General features: G+C 45.1%; 1 protein-coding gene across 1 annotated transcript; it reads left to right on the top strand.

Moving 5' to 3' along the window:
• The first annotated feature begins 3,093 nt into the window (after window positions 1-3,093).
• On the top strand, window positions 3,094-12,516 carry RIPPLY3 (ripply transcriptional repressor 3). The gene is made up of 4 exons (XM_060009798.1): window positions 3,094-3,220; window positions 4,048-4,114; window positions 8,694-8,761; window positions 12,207-12,516. Exons 1-4 carry the CDS (start codon window positions 3,117-3,119, stop codon window positions 12,514-12,516), a joined length of 549 nt encoding a protein of 182 aa, XP_059865781.1. The 5' UTR covers window positions 3,094-3,116.
• The last annotated feature ends 6,917 nt before the right edge of the window (window positions 12,517-19,433 follow it).

Raw genomic sequence — 19,433 nt, 5'->3', positions numbered from 1 at the left:
TAAAAGATACACACTACTGTATATAAAATAAATAAACAACAAGGACCTACTGTATAGCAGAGGTAACTATATTCCATATCTTGTAATAACTTATGATGGAAAAGAATCTGAAAAAGAATATATGTATGTATAACTGAATCACTTCTCTGTATAGCTGAGACTAACACAACATTGTAAATCAACTATACTTCAATTAAAAAAATTATAATAACTGAGTACCTACTGTGTGCAGATGCTGTCTTGAGTCCTTTTTGACCTTTAAATGTATTTTTTTGGCATTTGGTTTCCAAAGCCCATGTACCCAGCAGGACCAAGAGTACTGGCTCTCTAACCAGATGGTGACTTTGCACTGGTTATCTAATCTCTCTCAACCCCTGTTTCTTAATCTGTAAAATGGGAATAATGCTTGTTTGCAGGGTTGGGGTGAAGATTAAATGTATAACTTATAAAATTAATACATGATCCACAAAGGACAAATGATTCCTATTATACAAGCCTGGAATAGTCAAAGCCATAGAGACAGAAAATAGAATGGTGGTCACCAGGGGCTGGTGAAGGGAGGAATGGGAAGTTAGTGGTTAATAGGTACAGAGTTTCAGTTCAGGATGATGAAAAAGTTCTGGAGATGGATGGTGGTGATGGTTGCAAACAATGTGAGTCTACCTAGTGCCACTGAATTATATTTGAAAATGCTTAAAACGGTAAATTGGGCCTCTCACTGTTGTGGCCTCTCCCATTGCGGAGCACAGGCTCCGGACGCGCAGGCTCAGCGGCCATGGCTCACGGGCCTAACCGCTCCGCGGCATGTGGGATCTTCCCGGACCGGGGCATGAACCCGTGTCCCCTGCATCAGCAGGCAGACTCTCAACGACTGCACCACCAGGGAAGCCCCAATTTTGCTCTCTTAACATCACAAGTATTTTCCCATGCTGTTCAAGTCAGAAAATGTTTTTATTAGCTGCCTGATATTCCACTATCATCTATTTAATCATTGTCATATTTTGAGACTTACTTTTCAACATCATAAAAAACACTATAATGAACACCTTTCTGTAATTAAATACGTCTTCATCCCCATCTTGAATACATCTTTAATATAGACACAGAAGTAGAGTTACTGGGCCAAACAGGTGAATATTTTTAAGGCATGTGATGTAAGTTGTCATACCTTTCTGAAAGTACCCCAGTTGCATTCCCGACTCTCGTTTGAAGGCACCCGCACCGGTTGCCAATTGTCCCTTTATAAAATCCTTTCTCTGTTGGTAGATTAAATATGGTATCTTATTGTTGCAATGTTGTCTGTTAATGTTCTTTGCCTCCCCTCCCCCATGCCCTTATACTCAGTGTCTTTTAAAATCATTGTGTGAAATTTTAGTTTTAAAATTAATTCCCCCCTTCGCCTTTAATAAGGTTTCATTATTGTCATAACCTGTTGCTCTTTTTTGTTTTAGCATCTTTATTGGAGTCTAATTGCTTTACAATGGTGTGTTAGTTTCTGCTTTATAACAAAGTGAATCAGCTATACATATACATATATCTCCATACCTCCTCCCTCTTGGGTCTCCCTCCCACCCTCCTTTTTTTTTTACACAACTTAAAAAATTTTATTTATTTATTTAATTAATTTATTTTTTTGGCTGCGCTGGGTCTTCGTTGCTGCGCGCGGGCTTTCTCTAGTTGCGACGAGCGGGGGCTCCTCTTCATTGCAGTGCACGGGCTTCTCATTGCGGTGGCTTCTCTCGTTGCGGAGCTCGGGTTCTAGGCTCACAGGTTTCGGTAATTTTGGCGCACGGGCTTCAGTAGCTGTGGCCCGCGGGATCTACAGCGCAGGCTCAGTAGCTGTCGCGCTCGGGCTTAGTTGCTCCGCGGCATGTGGGATCTTCTCGGGCCAGGGTTTGAACCCGTGTCTCCTGCATTGGCAGGCGGATTCTTAACCATTGCGCCACCAGGGAAGCCATAACCTGTTGCTCTTAAACGGGAAAAAAAAATGTGGAAACATTTTAATGTCTGAAGTTCTTTAATTTTTTAAAAAATTCCATTACCGTAAGTCACATAAAGTAAGCTCGCGTTCTTCGACGCGGCGTCAGTGGGGCACTGGGCAGCAGATCGTACTTAAGCGAGGGGCCCGAGTCCAGGCCGGCCGCCTTCAGGGTTCTGCCGCCGGGCTCTACTAATGAAACTCCTCCCACCCTGCCCGAGCGCTGGGGACCAAGACAGCTGCGCCCCCGCGAGCCCTGCAGCCCGGCCAGGTATTCCCAGGGCACGCGCGCCATCCCGGCTCATCCAAGGCGCTTTCTGTGCCGGCCCCGGGGCACAGAGGAAAATCGCACCCACCCTCGGAGAAAGCCACATCCTTTTCCAAGGCCTCCGTCGCTGGGAAGGGTGCTCTCATCTGGAGAGCTCTCTCCGCCACCTTCCACCGCCTGGATGCGTTGCTGCAGCCCCACAGCCGCTTTGGGCATCGCGGTCGGGGCTTCCGGGCGCCCACGGTTCAGCACCGCAGGCAGGGCGGGTCCACAGGCTTCAGTAACCGCCCCCCAAACCCCGCGGCCGCTTTAAAAGTCGTGGACGTGAGATCTCCCGCAAATCTGGAGACCTAGATGCAGGAATAAGTAACCCGAGGGACGCGGAGACCCCAGAGGGGCGGGAAGAACCCAGGGATCCCTCCTCTCCAGCACCGGGCGCGGGAGGCCCCTGGGCAAGGGAGCGCCCCCGACTCCACCGCCCAAGACCCCTGCCCCCTGTGCCCTCCTCTCCAAGGCTTTCTGTGTCACTTCCCGCCGTCCCCTCCCCGAGCTTCCTCGCCCCCGCTCCTGGCGATTATGCCTGGATTTCCTTTGTTCCCTCCACACCCTTGACCAGGGCTTCCCAATTCCCCTTCTTGACCTCGTCCCCTCTCCCCCGCGGCGCTCCCTCCTGGAGCTTTGCTTGTCCCCTCCCGGAGCTTCTCCGGTGCCCTCCCTACCCTCTCCCGGGTTTCCCGTGTCCCCTCCCCGCCCCGCCCCCGTTTTTAAACCTGGCGCCGAGAGCGCGGGTAGGTGAGCGCCCTCGCCTGAGCGGTTAAAGGCGCGGGCGGTCGCGGGCGCCGCTGGAGGGGCGCGGGCTCCGAGGGCACCATGAGACCCGAGGCAGCGGCTGGAGCCCGGGAGGCGCGGGGACGCGTCTGTCACTGCCCCGGGGGCGGTCCACGGGGACCACCACCGCCGCGCGGGCCCGAGAGGTGAGGGTGTCCCCACGGCGCGTCGGTGCGGGGAGCGCAGGCAGGATGCTCCGGCCGCGCTGAGCCCCCGAAGCCAGGCGGAGCCCTGGAGCCCGACGCGACGAGAGAAAGTTCCTTAGCCAGAGTCAGGGACGCAGAATCTTCCCGGCTCCAGAGCACAGTTCTGAAGTGCGGAGGCCCAGGAGGTGCCCGGCAATGGGCCAAAGCTTCGGTTTCTAGGTCTGAAACCCACCGGGCTGGGATCGGTGAAGTCTTCGGGGGCCCCTCAGTGAACCCTGCAGGGGGTCGCGTCACGTTGACTGTCACACTCTTGGTGACATTCTTTGTTTGCCCTGTGCGTGGGACTCAGCGTTCGCTGTCACGGGCACCAGCCTTTTTTAAGGTAGTAAAGTTAAAATCAAATTAGCAGGGGAGTTGTGGAAGGGGCTGGGTGGCCAGGCAGCCAGAGAGGAGAAACACATTCCCGCTTTTTGCATCGTAAAACTCTGTAGACTCATCTCTGTGCAGTTAGAAATTAATGAGCAACAAAGTAGCCAGCTACCGCGGGGAGTCTGAATGGAAGAATCCTGCCAGGCTGGGAAGAGAAATTCCTCAAATAATGATGTGTGTCATATTTGGGATTTCTCAAAAAGCCCAGTGAAGGCAGAGAACTGAGAATGTGGCAGGAGAGAAAAACGCAAATGGCACAGACTGAGAACTTGAGAGAACATTCTGGTGTGTCCAGTGACTCCTAGGCAGACATTAGAAATTATAAGAATGTTAACTCTTATCATCTAACTTTAAAAGCAGAAAGTGCTGGGGTTCACTCTTGGTCCGTGTCCTTCCAGCCAAACACCATGGAGACCTTGGATTCTGACCCCCCAGGATGCTGACCCCACCAGAACTGGAAGCGAGGTAAGGTTAAGTGTGGGCATTGTAGGTATCAACCAGTTCAGCCAGGAAGTGGCACCATCCCTAAAATAAAGGGACCATGAAAGGCCTCCTCGGCCAGTCCCTCCCTTGGTCATCTAATGCAGAGGTGCCTTGGGGTCTGGGGGTAGCAGCCTGGCCAGCTAGGTGTTGATCATATCTGAGTCATAGGCAGATTGGCTCTTGCTTTCTTCTCCTTTCTTGAAAAGCAAAGCCACCATGGCAGAACTGTTAAAAGGGCATTATAAGAGATTTCTTCCACGGTGGGTTTTTTCTTCTTCTTTCATTTATTTATTTTTATTTATTGGCCGCACCTCGGGGCTTGAAGGATCTCAGTTCCCTGACCAGGAATTGAACCCCTCCCGGGCCACGATAGTGAAAGTGGCGAGTCTTAACCACTGGGCCACCAGTGGAATTCCCCCATGTTGGGTTTTTCCTGCTAACCGGCAGGTAGAAGAGAGAAGTCTGTCTCGGTCCCCCTCATCTTAGAGAAAAGCTGAGTGTGCCATTAGCCCTGGGCTGGTGCCACAGAGCAAATACGGGCAGAGCCCTGTCTCGGGTGCCCGGAAGGTGTGGTTAAAAGTCCTCACCCGCCGCCTGGCCCTTTCTGAAGCTCTCTGGGCCCTGTCTGCAAGCACTCCTGGGGTAAGTCATGTTGTCTGAGCAAACACTCCAGCTGAGGGCTTTGTGGGTGAAGATTAATCGCCACCACTATTCTTTTGTCTCCTGCATTGGTAACGAAATTGTTTTATACTTACTGGAGTAATGACTTACTTTCATAGAATTTGCCTGTCCTTTGTTATATTTTAAAATATAAATTGATGACTTTTAAAATGCTGGAGTTAATTGGGCTGGGAAGGACCATTAGGTTACACCTGTGGCATTGTGCAGTTATTTTTAGTATGATAAGAAACTCAGGTTCAGACCTTTCATGCATTTTGAAATTGACTCTTTTATTAAATTAGTCTAAATAATGAGAGTTTTAATTCGGTTACTATTATTTAAAGAGTGAAGCAAATCAAATTATATTAAATTAACAAGGAATATTTTTTAGCACAAATTATTGTTACATACAATATCTAAATAATGGGAAGTAATTCCTTCTTTTGCATTCAAACTTAAATTCTTAAACATAAGATTTAAAAGGTGTTTGGGAGAAAAAATTATCCAATTTTCTTTTAAATGAAGTGTTTGTATAGCCTCTCCCTTTGCAAGAATGAAAATACAGCACACTTTCTAATGTAAGGTAGTCTTTTTTTTTTCCTATTATTATGAGAAGGCCATTTGTGAGAAAAATGAAGATTACTCGCAGAAAAATGTTAAGCTATGACAACTTTCTGTTGATCATCAGCGAGGCACAACGGATCAAGCAGTTGCGTTCATGGATTTGTTGGGGGGCCGGGGTGGAGAGTGGGTGTTCATGGGGGCTGTAGAGCTCGCTGCCCGGCTCCCCCCCTGGCCAGCTCTTTGCAGACCCAGATCTGCCGGGCAGAGCGGTCAGCTGCGGACGACTGCAGACCCGAAGTATCGCGCTCGGTTCCCCGGAGCCCCAGCCTGGGGAGGGCACCCCGGCGCGGGGAGGGACGGCTTCTTGCTCAGCAGCGGCCTCTGCCGACAAAGCAGGAGAACTCCTCGGCTCCTGAGCTCTGTTGTGTATTTCTTGAGAAATGTCATTGGTCGGGAATGGTGTGGGTGAGGGGTGAGGGATCACTGCCTAGTGACCTGTACCACAACTGCAGGCGAGCAGATCACAGTTAGAATACTATAGGGCTTCCCTGGTGGCGCAGTGGTTGAGGGTCCGCCTGCCGATGCAGGGGACATGGGTTCGTGACCCGGTCCGGGAAGATCCCACATGCCGCGGAGCGGTCAGGCCCGTGAGCCATGGCCGCTGAGCCTGCGCATCGGGAGCCTGTGCTCCGCAACGGGAGAGGCCACAACAGCGTGCCGCAAAAAAAAAAAAAAAAAAAAAAAAAGAATACAATCTAAATTCGAGGGAAAGTCTCAAGACCGTGTGTCCTGAGCAGTAGGGTCACCCTCGCTCATTTGGTTCCCCTGGTACCACCGCTTGGGAGCTGTCTCCCTCCCGTGCCTGGGAAAAATGAATGACGGCCCAAGCCTGCAAGGGAGACGATTTCTAGGGCATGTAAGGAACTGTGTTCTCCTGCGCGTCCTTCCATCTTCCAGGCTTCCTGCATCGTAGCTTTTTTTTTTAAATTTAATTTAATTTTTTTATACAGCAGGTTCTTATTACTCATGAATTTTATACACATCAGTGTATACATGTCAATCCCAATCTCCCAATTCATCCAACCACCACCCCCGCCCCCCTGCATCGTAGCTTTACCAGAGTCAGAGGCATGTGTGGAGAGAACACAGAGAGATCCTCACAAAAGTCTCTCTTGTATCTCTTCTTTCGCACAAACACCCCCCCCCCCCTTTTTTTTTTTTTCTTGGTAGAGACACTTGGAAACATGTATTCTGAGAGAATCAGAAGGTTTCGGTACAAATGCCATAAAAATGTGATGTGATACACACATCACATGTGAGCCCCGCTGTGGCTAAATAATTACCCCCCTACCTCCCCCCCCACCCCCAATGTTCGGCGGCTGCTCACTGTTCCCGGGACCCTGTCAGGAGCTTCTGTGGAGCTCATGCATTGTTGGACGGCGGGGTGTTCTTGTTTGACGTCCTTCAGCTAAAGCACAGTTACGTTCTTCAACAGCTCCCTGTCAGTGTGTCCTGAGGCCCCTCCCCCCTCCCCCAAGGAAAGCTGTCACCTCTCTGTGTGCAAAGGGAAGGTGCTGTCTGTGGCATTTTGGTTTCGTAGCTGTTCAGCCCTGTCGCACATCCCTTTAACGCAGTGTACATTGTATACATTTTTGTTACCCTGAATTATCAGAGTGTGAATATTTAGACGTTTAAGTCATCAGAAAAGGACGTTTAAGAGGAGGATATTTGAGGTGTGAAGTTTTAAAATCTGTGTATGTTTGTGGGGTAAAGTTTACAGAGTTTATAAAAGTGTGCTATGTGTTTCCCAGAGTCTGGTTAGAATTAATCACTTAAAGGAAGCTATTACTCCATACTAGCCACCACTGCCTTTAGGCGTCCACCAAGGCTTGCATTGTCTATTATATCCTCTCCCATCACAGGGTGTAAAATTGCCACTGACAGCCCAGGATTGCTTATGGTGGTAGAGTGAGTCTGAGCAGTTAGAGGTACTTTATAATTATGAACAGAGCTTAATACAGACATGATTTCTTGGAGACCCCAAAGAGTGAACTTCATTATGGAAAAGGTTTTGTTCCAAAGACCGTCATTCTTTCCCTTAGCTTACCATAGCATATTATAAAAATAAACCTGGTAAAATTTCAAGGAGGCTTATGGTTTGAGGTCTTACATTCAGATTTTTAATCCAGTTTTTTTTGTGTGTATGGTGTAAGATAGGGGCCCAGTTTCATTCTTTTGCATGTGGCTGTTCAGTTTTCTCAAGACCATTTTTTGAAGAGACTGTCCTTTCCCCATTGTATATTTTTGTCTCCCTTGTCATAAATTAATTGACGATATATATGCATAAGTTTATTTCTGGGCTCACTATTCTGTTCCATTGATCTATGTGTCTGTATTTAGGCCAATACCATACTGTTTTGATTCCTATAGCTTTGTAATATAGTTTGAAATCAAGAAGTGCAATGCCTTAAGCTTCTCCTTCTTTCTCAAGATTGCTTTGGCTATTCAGGGCCCCCAGCAAGTGGTCTCCGCCCTTTTGGATGCTACCAAATGTCCTTGGAATCTGTCTTTCCTTTCCCTTCTGGTTGGTGTTACTTGAGTTCAAACCACCTCTTGTCAGGTGCCTCCAAGCCCTTAGCTCACCAGTCTATGCTATGCACTGCTCCCAGCAGCCACCATGATCCTTAAAATACAGATCTGATTGTTGAATTCCCAGCTCAAAGTCAGTAATGGTCTTGAATCCTGTCTCCAGAATGAAACTTAGACTCAGTAGTGGGTATTCAAGTTGTTCAGTGTCTGGACTTAGCTTTCTTTTGAGCCCTTTTACCAATGCAGTCTCTTATTCATTCCACGCTGGGCTCCACCTTTCCACGCTGTGCTCTCTATTTTCCCGCCCCTCAGAATTTGATGCTCTGCTCCACTAGGAATGGGCCCAGAACTGCATACCCAAGTGCCACTGATGTCTCTGCCAAGGCCCCCATGAACCCTTTCCTGATCCTCTTCCTTGTTTAGAATAGTTAGCATCTAACTGTATGGTGCTTTGTAATGTAGTTATTTGCCTCTATGTGTGTCTTTCCTCATTAGATTTAAAATGCATGAACTGGGGGACTGTGTCCGACTCATCCTTCCACCTTGGGATCCCTCACAGGGCCCGGGATATCATGACAACAGTAAGAGGGAGAGGAGCTTATCAAATACTGTTAAGGTGTTTAAACTATCTCTAAAATTGGAACTGACACAAGTGCAGGCTACTTAGATTTTATTTTTAAAAACTTCAGGATGCTGCTTTCAGAGGCTTCTTGACTGTGTCTGTGTTTGTATGTGTCTGTCTTTATAGCTTGAGCCTGGGTGTGACCAACAAACCTTTGGATCGAAGGGGGCCTTTGGGTTTCAGCATCCTGTAAGGTAATATCTGACTTCACTGTAAGAAATGTATTGTTTCCTTTTTTTAAATTATTATTTTTATTTTTATGTAACATTTCTAAAGGTTTACAAGATATGATTTTAAAATGGATGTATTTTATGGTTCTTATGTTAATTGATACAAACATAGCAAAATACCTATGTGTATAAATTATTTGGCCAGTATCCACTCACTTCATACCTTTAAGAAAGAGAATATAAGCTCATTTGCAATCATAATAATTAACTAGTTAATAACATAAAGCAAGCCAAAATAATTTTTAAAGAATGTTGACCTGAAAAAGTGTAATGATTCTCAGTGTAGGCGTTCCTATGTGGGACAAATTAATGTGTGAATTACAATACAGTTTAAAAGTACACATGCGGGGCTTCCCTGGTGATGCAGTGGTTGAGAGGCCACCTGCCGATGCAGGGGACACGGGTTCGTGCCCCGGTCCGGGAGGATCCCACATGCCGCGGAGCGGCTGGGCCCGTGAGCCATGGCCGCTGAGCCTGCGTGTCCGGAGCCTGTGCTCCGCAACGGGAGAGGCCACAACACTGAGAGGCCCGCACACCGCAAAAAAAAAAAAAAAAAAAAGTACACATGCGTATAATTATCCTCTAAAGATAATTCATAATTTTTGAAGATAAATCTATGACATTTCAGAATAATGTTTTTCAGTCCATAATAATCTTTAAAAAACGATTAAGGCTACCTTCCACATAAGGCGCCCTCTGCCGGACTATATTATTTCCTTTAAATATAAGCATTAATACACTTCAGTGTCTTCAAGTGTATACATTTTCAAAAAATGGAAAATAATTCAGTATATTCTCCAACATTGTTTAGTTATGATTATCCCAAGGAACTTCAAGGATATTTTGTTCGATTTCTAGAATCTATTCATTTATTCATTCATTCAGTGTTTCATTTGCAAGTTGGAATTGGCCTCTTTTCTTTATACTTGTTTATACCTCTTTTTTATACCATATTCTGCCTTGTGTTAAATTTAATTGCATATGAATTATATACGCATATCAGCTTATTTACTTAGATATTTAGGTATATTTCTATTTTTCTCCCAGGATATAAGTTACTGTACTGCCTAGTGCAAAGTAGACCCCCTAAATGTAGATGTGAAGTAAATGAGGGACTGGATGGATACTGTACCACGGTTGGATCCTCTGGCCTCTGAGTAGTTCTTTCATGGTCCTGGTCTTGGCGGTGATCAGGACCCTCACTGCTGTATCCTTCTTTTTTGTTTGTTTCTTGGCCACGCCGCTTGGTTCCCTGACCAGGGATCGAACTTGTGTCCCCTGCACTGGAAGTGCGGAATCCTAACCACTGGACCACCAGGGAATTCCCTGTATCCCTCTTACATTTCATGCATTTTGGGCAAGTGGTTCATGCACTGGACTTTTATCTGTTTCTCTATGTCTGTTTCTCTCCTATCTCTCTCAGCCTGTCTCTTTCCAGGTGTCATTTCCTTCACCAAAATAAACCTAGCCTACGCTGTCACCTCTCATCAGAGTATTTTTCCCCTGGTTGTCCTGGAAGACTAGAAGCTTTAATAAGACTCAAGGATACTAATTGCCAGAGATGAAAATTAGAGCCCCTCAAACTGATCAAAGGGTGATTTTTGGAAAAAGGAAGTTTTCCTAGTGTTTCACATCAGTGGTCTTCAATCCTCATGAAATCACTGGGGAAGCTTTACAAATGCAGGCGGGAGGTGGGGCGGGGCGATTCCCCTGGGGGTGCTGGGGAAAAGCGCGGGTATCTGTATTTTTACAGGCTTCCCAGCTGACCCCAATGTGGGCTGGGGTTGGGAGCCACCCCCTCCTTCATGCCCCATGAGCCTTCACCTTCACACCTGCCCCCGGGCCTGCCTCACAGACTCTGCTGTGCCCTGACTTTTGATTCATTGAAAATGCAGTGACTGGTGATGTGTGATCTGCATCTGTGTAACCGTGCATTGCGGGCTGAATACATAACTTTATCTTTATTACAAAATTTTATCTTTTTATACACAAAAATGGGGGGAATGATATAGTGAACCCCCACGCGCATCACCAGCCTCAATAATTATCAGTGTTCTCAGGATCTGATCGTGCTTATCATCTCTCCCAAAGATTTGTTGTTAGAATAGTTTAAAGCAAATCCCAGACATCCTACACACTCACTTGTAAATACCTCAGCATGACACCTAATTTTTAACATGGCCAACCACTAAACTATGCTGTCCAGGATTTACATAGATGTGCATTCTCTCTGTTGCAGAGTTTCTCAGTCTCGGCACTACTGACGCTTTGGACTGGCTAATTTTAAAAAATTGAGATATAATTGACTGGGGTGGATAATTCTTTGTTGTGGGGCTGTCCTGGGCCTTGTGAGGTGTTTAGCAGCATCCCTGGCTTCTACACACTAAATGACAGTAGCTGCCCTTCAGTTGGGATAACTAAAGTTGACTCCAAACATTGCTGAAGGTCCCCTGGGGGTTGAGAACCATCAACTATTGGAAATCTTAGAAAGTTAAAAATCGCCCTACATTATTTATAGTAAGGTGTTTTCTCTCCCTTTTCTCCTCCGTCCAAAAAGGGGGGAATTGAAATCAGCTTTGCAAACAAGCAATGATCGATAGGTAATCCCTCTCAGTTCCTTTATGAGACCACAGGGGAAAATGCAAACGATTAGTAAGTCAAAGCTACAAGAAGAGATTATGGGGACAGTGGGACATTTAAAATACTTTCCATGTATAACTGGAATCCTAAATTCACAAAACCTGGATGTAGAGGTTCCAAATTCTATATATTCCTTTTCTTCCTTCTTTCCTTCCCTTCCCTCCCCCCGCCCCCCTGCTCTCTTTCTCCCTCTCCCTCTTCTAGAAAAATTGCCAGGGTTGCCATTTTCTATTCTGCCAAAGTGAGGGATGCACCCCTACAGGCGACATTTACTATGGCAACATTCAGAAAGATTAGCCACTTCTCTAGACCAGGGTTTCAGGGTCAAGTTTCCTCCAAAGTCATGACATTCCCTCTGTTGGGGGGGGGGGGGGCGGAGGGGAGTGAGGCATCCCCTGAATAGGACATATATTATCCAGGATGAATCAGGTCCTTTGTTCGATCAGAGAGAGCCTCTTAACTTTGGAACTCAATGTTTTACTACCCTTTTACCTTTGTGGAAGCACACCCTTCTCCCTGTGTTGGTCTAAGTTGATCTGCTCACCCAGATTACAGCTCAATTCCGACCTAGTGTGGGGTTCACTACCAGGTCCCCCCATCTGCCCACAGTTTTGTGTTCTGGTGACTTAAAAAACCCCACTGTGCACAGTGAAGGCAAAATCAGGAGGGAAGATTGGGGCTTAGCTGCTTCTAGGGAAAAGGATCCTCTAGATGCAGTTTAAGACTGTTTTCAGGTTGATTAATGGTGTATTTGTTTCTTAAATATTAGACTTTATTTACCCATTTCTAAGCGTCAAGAGTATCTGCAGAGTTCCGGGGAGAAGGTGCTGGCCAGCTTCCCCGTGCAAGCCACCATTCACTTCTACAACGATGAGTCCAATTCAGACGAGGAGCACGACCAAGAGGTCCAGCCCTCCGACCTGCAGCGCCAGGAGGCGCAGGACAGCCCGGGAGGAAAGGGCAGAGACCGGCTGACAAACCCAGGATGGCGCCCCGGAGGCTGCGGTGGCCTCGGTGGTAAGGGTCCGCTCCCCTACCCTGACTCTCTGGAGGATGCTGCGTGCCCCTCATCCAAGTAGTCTGTCTCTCCTGCACCAGACCCACCTCACACGTGCCCTGGGGACAACCCTTGGGGACAGCCGCGCCAGGACACCTTGCGTTTCAACACACTTTGCATGTACGAGGACTTGACTTTCTTTGGCCAGCACCCCGCTCGTGGCGAGGGCTCAGCTTGTACTCATCCCTTCTCCTAGTGATTCTCTGTGCCTCATTTGTACCTTTGAGAAAGGATTCTAGGTCCAAGAGGTTTGCATCCACATGGATTGCTATCAGGAGGGGCCAACTTTCAGAGCACGTTCGGCAATGTCACTGTGCTGATCAAACGACAAATTATTCCATATCGATTAATAACCCACCCTCGCCTCTCACTTAACCTGAGACCCTTTATTTGGGTTTTTCCACTTTTGTAAAAATGATCCAGATATTGTCCGAGCCCGATGTGGTTGCTTAGTGACATTCTGAAAAAAAAGTTTATTTATAAAAAACACACACACTGAATAATTTCCATAAAAGTAACAAAAATAAAAAGATAAGGATCTGTGGGGGGAACCATTCTGGATAAAAACATATATGATGCTTGTCTAAGCACTGTGTGTATGGATAGAGAGACGAGCTTTAACTCTTAGCTGGGGACCACTTTGGGCTTATTACTTGACTAGAGTAACACTGTTTGCAATCAAAGTACCAAATGTAATATCATTTTCAGCTTTTTATATTTTGATGACCAAATGAGTGTATTTGTCAAGGTTTTTTACTTAACTATTTTGCATGTTGTTGTCTTCCCAGTTTCTACTTGAAATAAATATTTTGAGAGACAAAATCGTTTGATAATCATCTTTTTTGTTTGACATTTTAGATTCAATTAGTGCCTCCTTTAAAGTTTTTAAAAGTTTGTTAGGATTTTTCTATATTTAACTCTTTATATTTCTGTTTTTTTAAGAATGTAGAAAAAGTATAAAAATGAAAGCAAAATGGCCTATAAGCTCAATGCTCTGAAAAATCCATTAATATTAAAAAATAGGAGGGGGACTTCCCTGGTGGTCCAGGGGTTAAGGATCCGCCGTCCAATGCAGGGGGCCCAGGTTGGATCCTTGGTCAGGGAACTACAGTCCCACATGCCCTGGGGCAACTAAGCCCAGGAGCCACAACTACTGAGCCCAAGCACTGCAACGAAAGATCCTGCGTGCCGCAACTAACACCTGGCACAGCCAAAAATAAATAAATAAATATTTTTTAAAAAAATAGGAGGGAATTCCCTGGCGGTCCAGTGGTTAGGAGTCAGCGCTTTCACTGCCAAGGGCATGGGTTCAATCCCTGATTGGGGAACTAAGAGCCCACAAGCTGCGCACCATGGCCAGAAAATAAAATAAAATAAAATAAAAAATAGGAGTAATACTTGCAAATATTCCAACAACCCAAACATTATAGAAAAGTATTGATATGTGTTGCAAAGTAGCCCTCTCCTGTCTTCCCCTTTCTCTGTCCAAAGGTAGCCGATATCAATATATTTTTTAAAATATTTATTTACTATTTTTTTAAAAATAAATTTATTATTTATTTTTGGCTGTGTTGGGTCTTTGTTGCTGCACACGGGCTTTCTCTAGTTGCGGCGAGTGGGGGCTACTCTTCGTTGCGGTGTGTGGGCTCCTCATTGCTGTGGCTTCTCTTGTTGTGGAGCACAGGCTCTAGGCGCGCAGGCTTCAGTAGTTGTGGCACGTGGGCTTCAGTAGTTGTGGCTCATGGGCCCTAGAGCACAGGCTCAGTAGTTGTGGCGCATGAGCTTAGTTGCTCTGCGGCATGTGGGACCTTCCCGGACCGGGGCTCGAACCCGTGTCCCCTGCATCGGCAGGTGGATTCTTAACCACTGTGCCACCAGGGAAGTCCCTAAAAATATTTACTTATTTGCTTGTGCTGGGTCTTAGTTGTGGCATGCCAACTCTTGGTTGTGGCATGTGGGATCTAGTTCCCTGACCAGGGATCAAAGTCGGGCCCCCATGTATTGGGAGCGCAGAGTCTTATCTCCTGCACCACCAGGGAAGTCCCTCAATTATTTTTATTATTATTATTGCTCTATCCCTTAAAAAATACTTTTTAGAATTTTTTCTTTTAACATTTTTTTCTTTAAAAGTTTTTTCAGATGTAGAAAACAAACTTATGGGGACTTCCCTGGTGGCGCAGTGGTTAAGAATCTGCCTACCAGTGCAGGGGACACAGGTTTGAGCTCTGGTCCGGGAAGATCCCACATGCCGTGGAGCAGCTAAGCCCGTGCGCCACAACTACTGAGCCCGACTACCTAGAGCCTGTGCTCTGCAACAAGAGAAGCCACTGCAGTGAGAAGCCCGTGCACCACAACAAAGAGTAGCCCCTGCTCGCTGCAACTAGAGAAAGCCAGCTCGCAGCAACGAAGACCCGATGCAGCCAAAAATTAAAAAAGAAAACCCAAACCCCAAACTTATGGTTACCAAATGAGTAAAGGCAGAGAGATAAATTAGGGGGTTGGGATTAACATATTCACACTACTATATATAAAATAGATAACCAACAAGGACCTACTGTATGGGTCAGGGAACTCTACTCAATATTTTGTAATAACCTATAAGGGAAAAGAATCTAAAAAAGAATGTATGTATGTATATATATATATATATATATATATATATATATAATCATTTGCTGTGCACCTGAAAATAACACATTGTAAATCACTATAGTTCAACTAAAAAAGAAAGAAAGAGAGAAAGAGAAAGAAAGAAAGGAAAGAAGGAAGGAAGGAAGGAAGGAAGGAAGGAAGGAGGGAAGTTCTTTGTTCTTCATCCAGGTGTCCATGACTTGGACAGTAGGAGATGTCAACCATGTGACACATTACAGTGAACTTAAAGGAAAGGGATTGATCAATAAGTTTATTTGCATATTATTAACTGAGTAAAATTCCCATTTGAGCAAAAAAATTCTTTGTTTTTCTTTAAAAAATGTTTTTATTGTTTAGTTGTATTGTTTCATTTATTGTTCAAAGTACCTTTTTCCAAACTTAAAAACAACTCTTACTGGGCCTGTTTCAGAAAGGATTTAAGATGGCCTCCTCTTTTGCTGGATTTTTAACAAAAACACTAGAAGTCTTACCCTTACTCTCCCTTCCTGTGATGCTTGGGATGGAACTTAAGTCATCGCATTTGGCTTTGTTTTGTTTTCTTAATAAATCAGTTCTAATGAGAAAAAAGATCTGGCCCAGTCACCAGTTTACCATGAAGAAACCAAACTTGCCCGCATGCTGATGGCACCAGAATTTTAAATGTGCTGCGTGGTAGACTTTCCTTAAATTACTTAGAATGTGGCCAGCTTAATGCAAATAAGGAAAATGAGACCTTTTAGGCACGGTGGTGATGGCATCACAGGTCCTGTGAGAGAGGCATTTGTGACGTGGGAGACGGTGCACGCGGGGCTCCTGTGTTCTTGCTGGTGACTGTGGTGACGTGGGTCCGCTGTGTAAGGGCTCAAACCTGAGCGAGCTCCACATTTTTATCACGTATCCCTATCATTGAAAAAATATTGAGGCAGGGGAGATAAATTAGGAGTTTGGGATTAACATATACACATTGCTATATATAAAATAGGTAAACAACAAGGACCTACTGTATAGCACTATACTCAATATCTTTTTTTTAATATGTGTATTTCTATATTTATTTACTTTGGGCTGCGTTGGGTCTTGCTGCACTGGCTTTCTCTCTAGTTGGGGCAAGCGGGGGCTACTCTTTTTTGTTGTTGTTGGGGGCAGGAGTTTCTTAATTAATTTATTTATTTTTGCTGCGTTGGGTCTTCGTTTCTGTGCAAGGGCTTTCTCTAGTTGTGGCAAGCGGGGGCCACTCTTCATCGCGGTGCGCGGGCCTCTCACTATCGCGGTCTCTCTTGTTGCGGAGCACAGGCTCCAGACACGCAGGCTCAGTAGTTGTGGCTCACGGGCCTAGTTGCTCCACGGCATGTGGGATCCTCCCAGACCAGGGCTCGAACCCGTGTCCCCTGCATTAGCAGGCAGATTCTCAACCACTGCGCCACCAGGGAAGCCCCGGGGGCTACTCTTTGTTGCGGTGCGTGGGCTTCTCATTGCGGTGGCTTCTCTCGCTGCAGAGCACGGGCTCTAGGCATGTGGGCTTCAGTAGTTGTGGCACATGGGTTCAGTAGTTGTGGCTTGCAGACTCTAGAGCTCAGGCTCAGTAGTTGTGGCGCATGGGCTTAGTCACTCTACAGCATGTGGGATCTTCCTGGACCAGGGCTCGAACCGGTGTCCCCTGCATTAGCAGGCGGATTCTTAACCACTGCGCCACCAGGGAAGACCCTATACTCAGTATCTTGTAATAACCTATAATGGGAAAGAATCTGCAAAAGAAATATATATCTATATCTATATATCTATATCTGAATCGCTTTGCTCTACACCTGAAACTAACACATTGTAAGTTAAGTGTACTTCAATGAAAAAGTTAAAATATACAAAATATAAGAACAAGGACTAAAAGCAAAAAAAAAAAACACTTGAGCCTGCACCTGAACATGTATTCACTTATAAACTCTACCTTATGTTGAGTCATTTGAAATTGCTGATGTTCCATTGTTCTGACCTACAAAAATAGCAATTTCATATGATCACATACTATCAGACTAATAGTTTTACACATTGTTAAGATATACACACTACATATTTTAAAGGATAATACACATATCAAATAATCATTGTAAACATAATTTTAATTAATTTTAAATATTTTTGCTCTCATGTATTTATTATATGTTAAATATAATTTAATATTTAATTTATCTCACAGAGAAGCATAGAGTCACATGAAAGAGACACATCATGCACTTAATAAATCACAATATTTGTTTTCAGTCCCATCCGCCTATTTTGCAGAAGATTTTGTTGAAGTTTGATGAGTAAATTTCCACGATCCTTTTTGTCAATTTGTTGTTTTTTGAACCAACAGATGTTGCATTTCGTATTTTTATTTGGCTACATAATATATTTATGTTTTAGCCACTTCTGGGAAGATTTTAAAACATTTTATTTATTTATTTTTAGAAGCTTATTTACTTATTTATTTGTTTTTGGCTGTGTTGGGTCTTCGTTGCTGCGCGCGGGCTTTCTCTAGTTGCGGCCATTGGGGGCAACTGTTTGTTTCGGTGCGCGGGCTTCTCATTGCGGTGGCTTCTCTTGTGGAGCATGGGCTCTAGACACGCGGGCTTCAGTAGTTGTGGCACGCAGGTTCAGTAGTTGTGGCTCGCCGGCTCTAGAACGCAGGCTCAGTAGTTGTGGCACAAGGGCTTCGTTGCTCCGTGGCATGTGAGATCTTCCTGGACCGGAGCTCGAACCCGTGTCCCCTGCATTGGCAGGTAGATTCTTAACGATTGTGCCACCAGGGAAGTCGTAAAACATTTTAAATGTTTTTGTTTTTTTGTCTGAAGGTATACAGACTTGGTGGGGTTTTTTAAAAGTAACATTAATTTCAGCAGAAAACTCACCTAATGGTAGAAACAATTCCAAACACCTATTTTCACAAGGCTCTTCTTCACGGCATGAGTTTCTTTTGATTTAACCCTTTTTCACTCATTTTTAAGAATATCATCTGTGGGGACTTCCCTGGTGGTCCAGTGGTTAATTAAGACTCTGCACTTCCAGTGCATGGGGCGCGGGTTCCATCCCATCCCTGGTCCAGGAACTAACATTCCACATGCTGCCTGGTGAGGCCAAAAAAAAACCAATCTCTGCATCAAAGAAACAACTTTTTTTGTGTGTTTGTCTTGTTAAAATATTTGCTAACTGGCATATTTCTAACAATCAGTTAGCCTACAAAAAGGTCAGAAAAACGTAAAAATCTTTTCAGTTTGACAGTCCAGTGCTTTGCCAAAAAGATAGCTGCTAACTTCTGTTTAGTTTGAAATACTGTTGGGGTCACTCCTCATATGATGACAAAGGCTTGCAAAAGTTCCCTATTTGAAAGTTCTTGTTTTTATAAAATTAACTGCACTAACCTTTCTGGAGTCAGGAGGCTACCACTGGCTTATGTACATCTTAAAGCAAACCAGAGGAGAGAGAGAAGATTGCTCTTCAAAAGTCTTTATTTTCCTTTCACACGGGCCTGATCAGGGAATTTCTCTTTTTTTGTTACTTTTTTTTGGCCACGCCCTGCGGCTTATGGGATCTTAGTTCCCCGACCAGGGATGGAACCTGGGCCATGGCAGTGAAAGCTCCAAATCCTAACCACTGGACCACCAGGAAATTCCCTGGGAATTTCCCTTTAAAAACCTGAATCTCTGGCAACACTTGCCTGAGTTCCCATGTGGAACCAATCAGCTGGTGTTGAGTCACAACTGCCCCAGTTGAACAACCTTGTGCTCTTCAAATCTCCACAGTCTCCACTGTTCCATATTGGACGCACTCTCGTTTTCCATTTATTTACACACACAAAAAAAAAATCCCTATGATGGCTTTTTTGTTTGATTTTTGGCTTTGTTGGGTCTTCGTTGCTGCGCGTGGGCTTTTTCTAGTTGAGGTGAGCAGGGGCTACTCTTCATTGCGGTGCACAGGCTTCTCATTGCGGTGGCTTCTCTTGTTGCAGAGCAGGGGGCTCTCGGAGAGCGGGCTTCAGTAGTTGTGGCACATGGGCTCAGTAGCTGTGGCTTGGGGGTTTTTGTTTGAGCAGTTTATTTTTATCACCTTTTTTCCTGTGATAGGAAGATGATATATCTAAATAAGAGAAAAAGTACCTTGTACAGAAATATCAGAGGGAGAATTTTCTACTTTCCTGCAGGGCATGAGTCATGTCTGCATGACTCATTTTTGAAGAATTACTTGTGAAAGACCAATGCATAAATAGGTGATTTTTCATGATGATTATGAAAATGATGGATGTTTATAAAAATAATTTGGCTGAGAGGTTGCTGG

This window comes from Delphinus delphis, chromosome 4, assembly GCF_949987515.2.
Source record: "Delphinus delphis chromosome 4, mDelDel1.2, whole genome shotgun sequence".
Taxonomy (NCBI): domain Eukaryota; kingdom Metazoa; phylum Chordata; class Mammalia; order Artiodactyla; family Delphinidae; genus Delphinus; species Delphinus delphis.
This window is presented reverse-complemented; position numbering and strand designations above follow the sequence as displayed.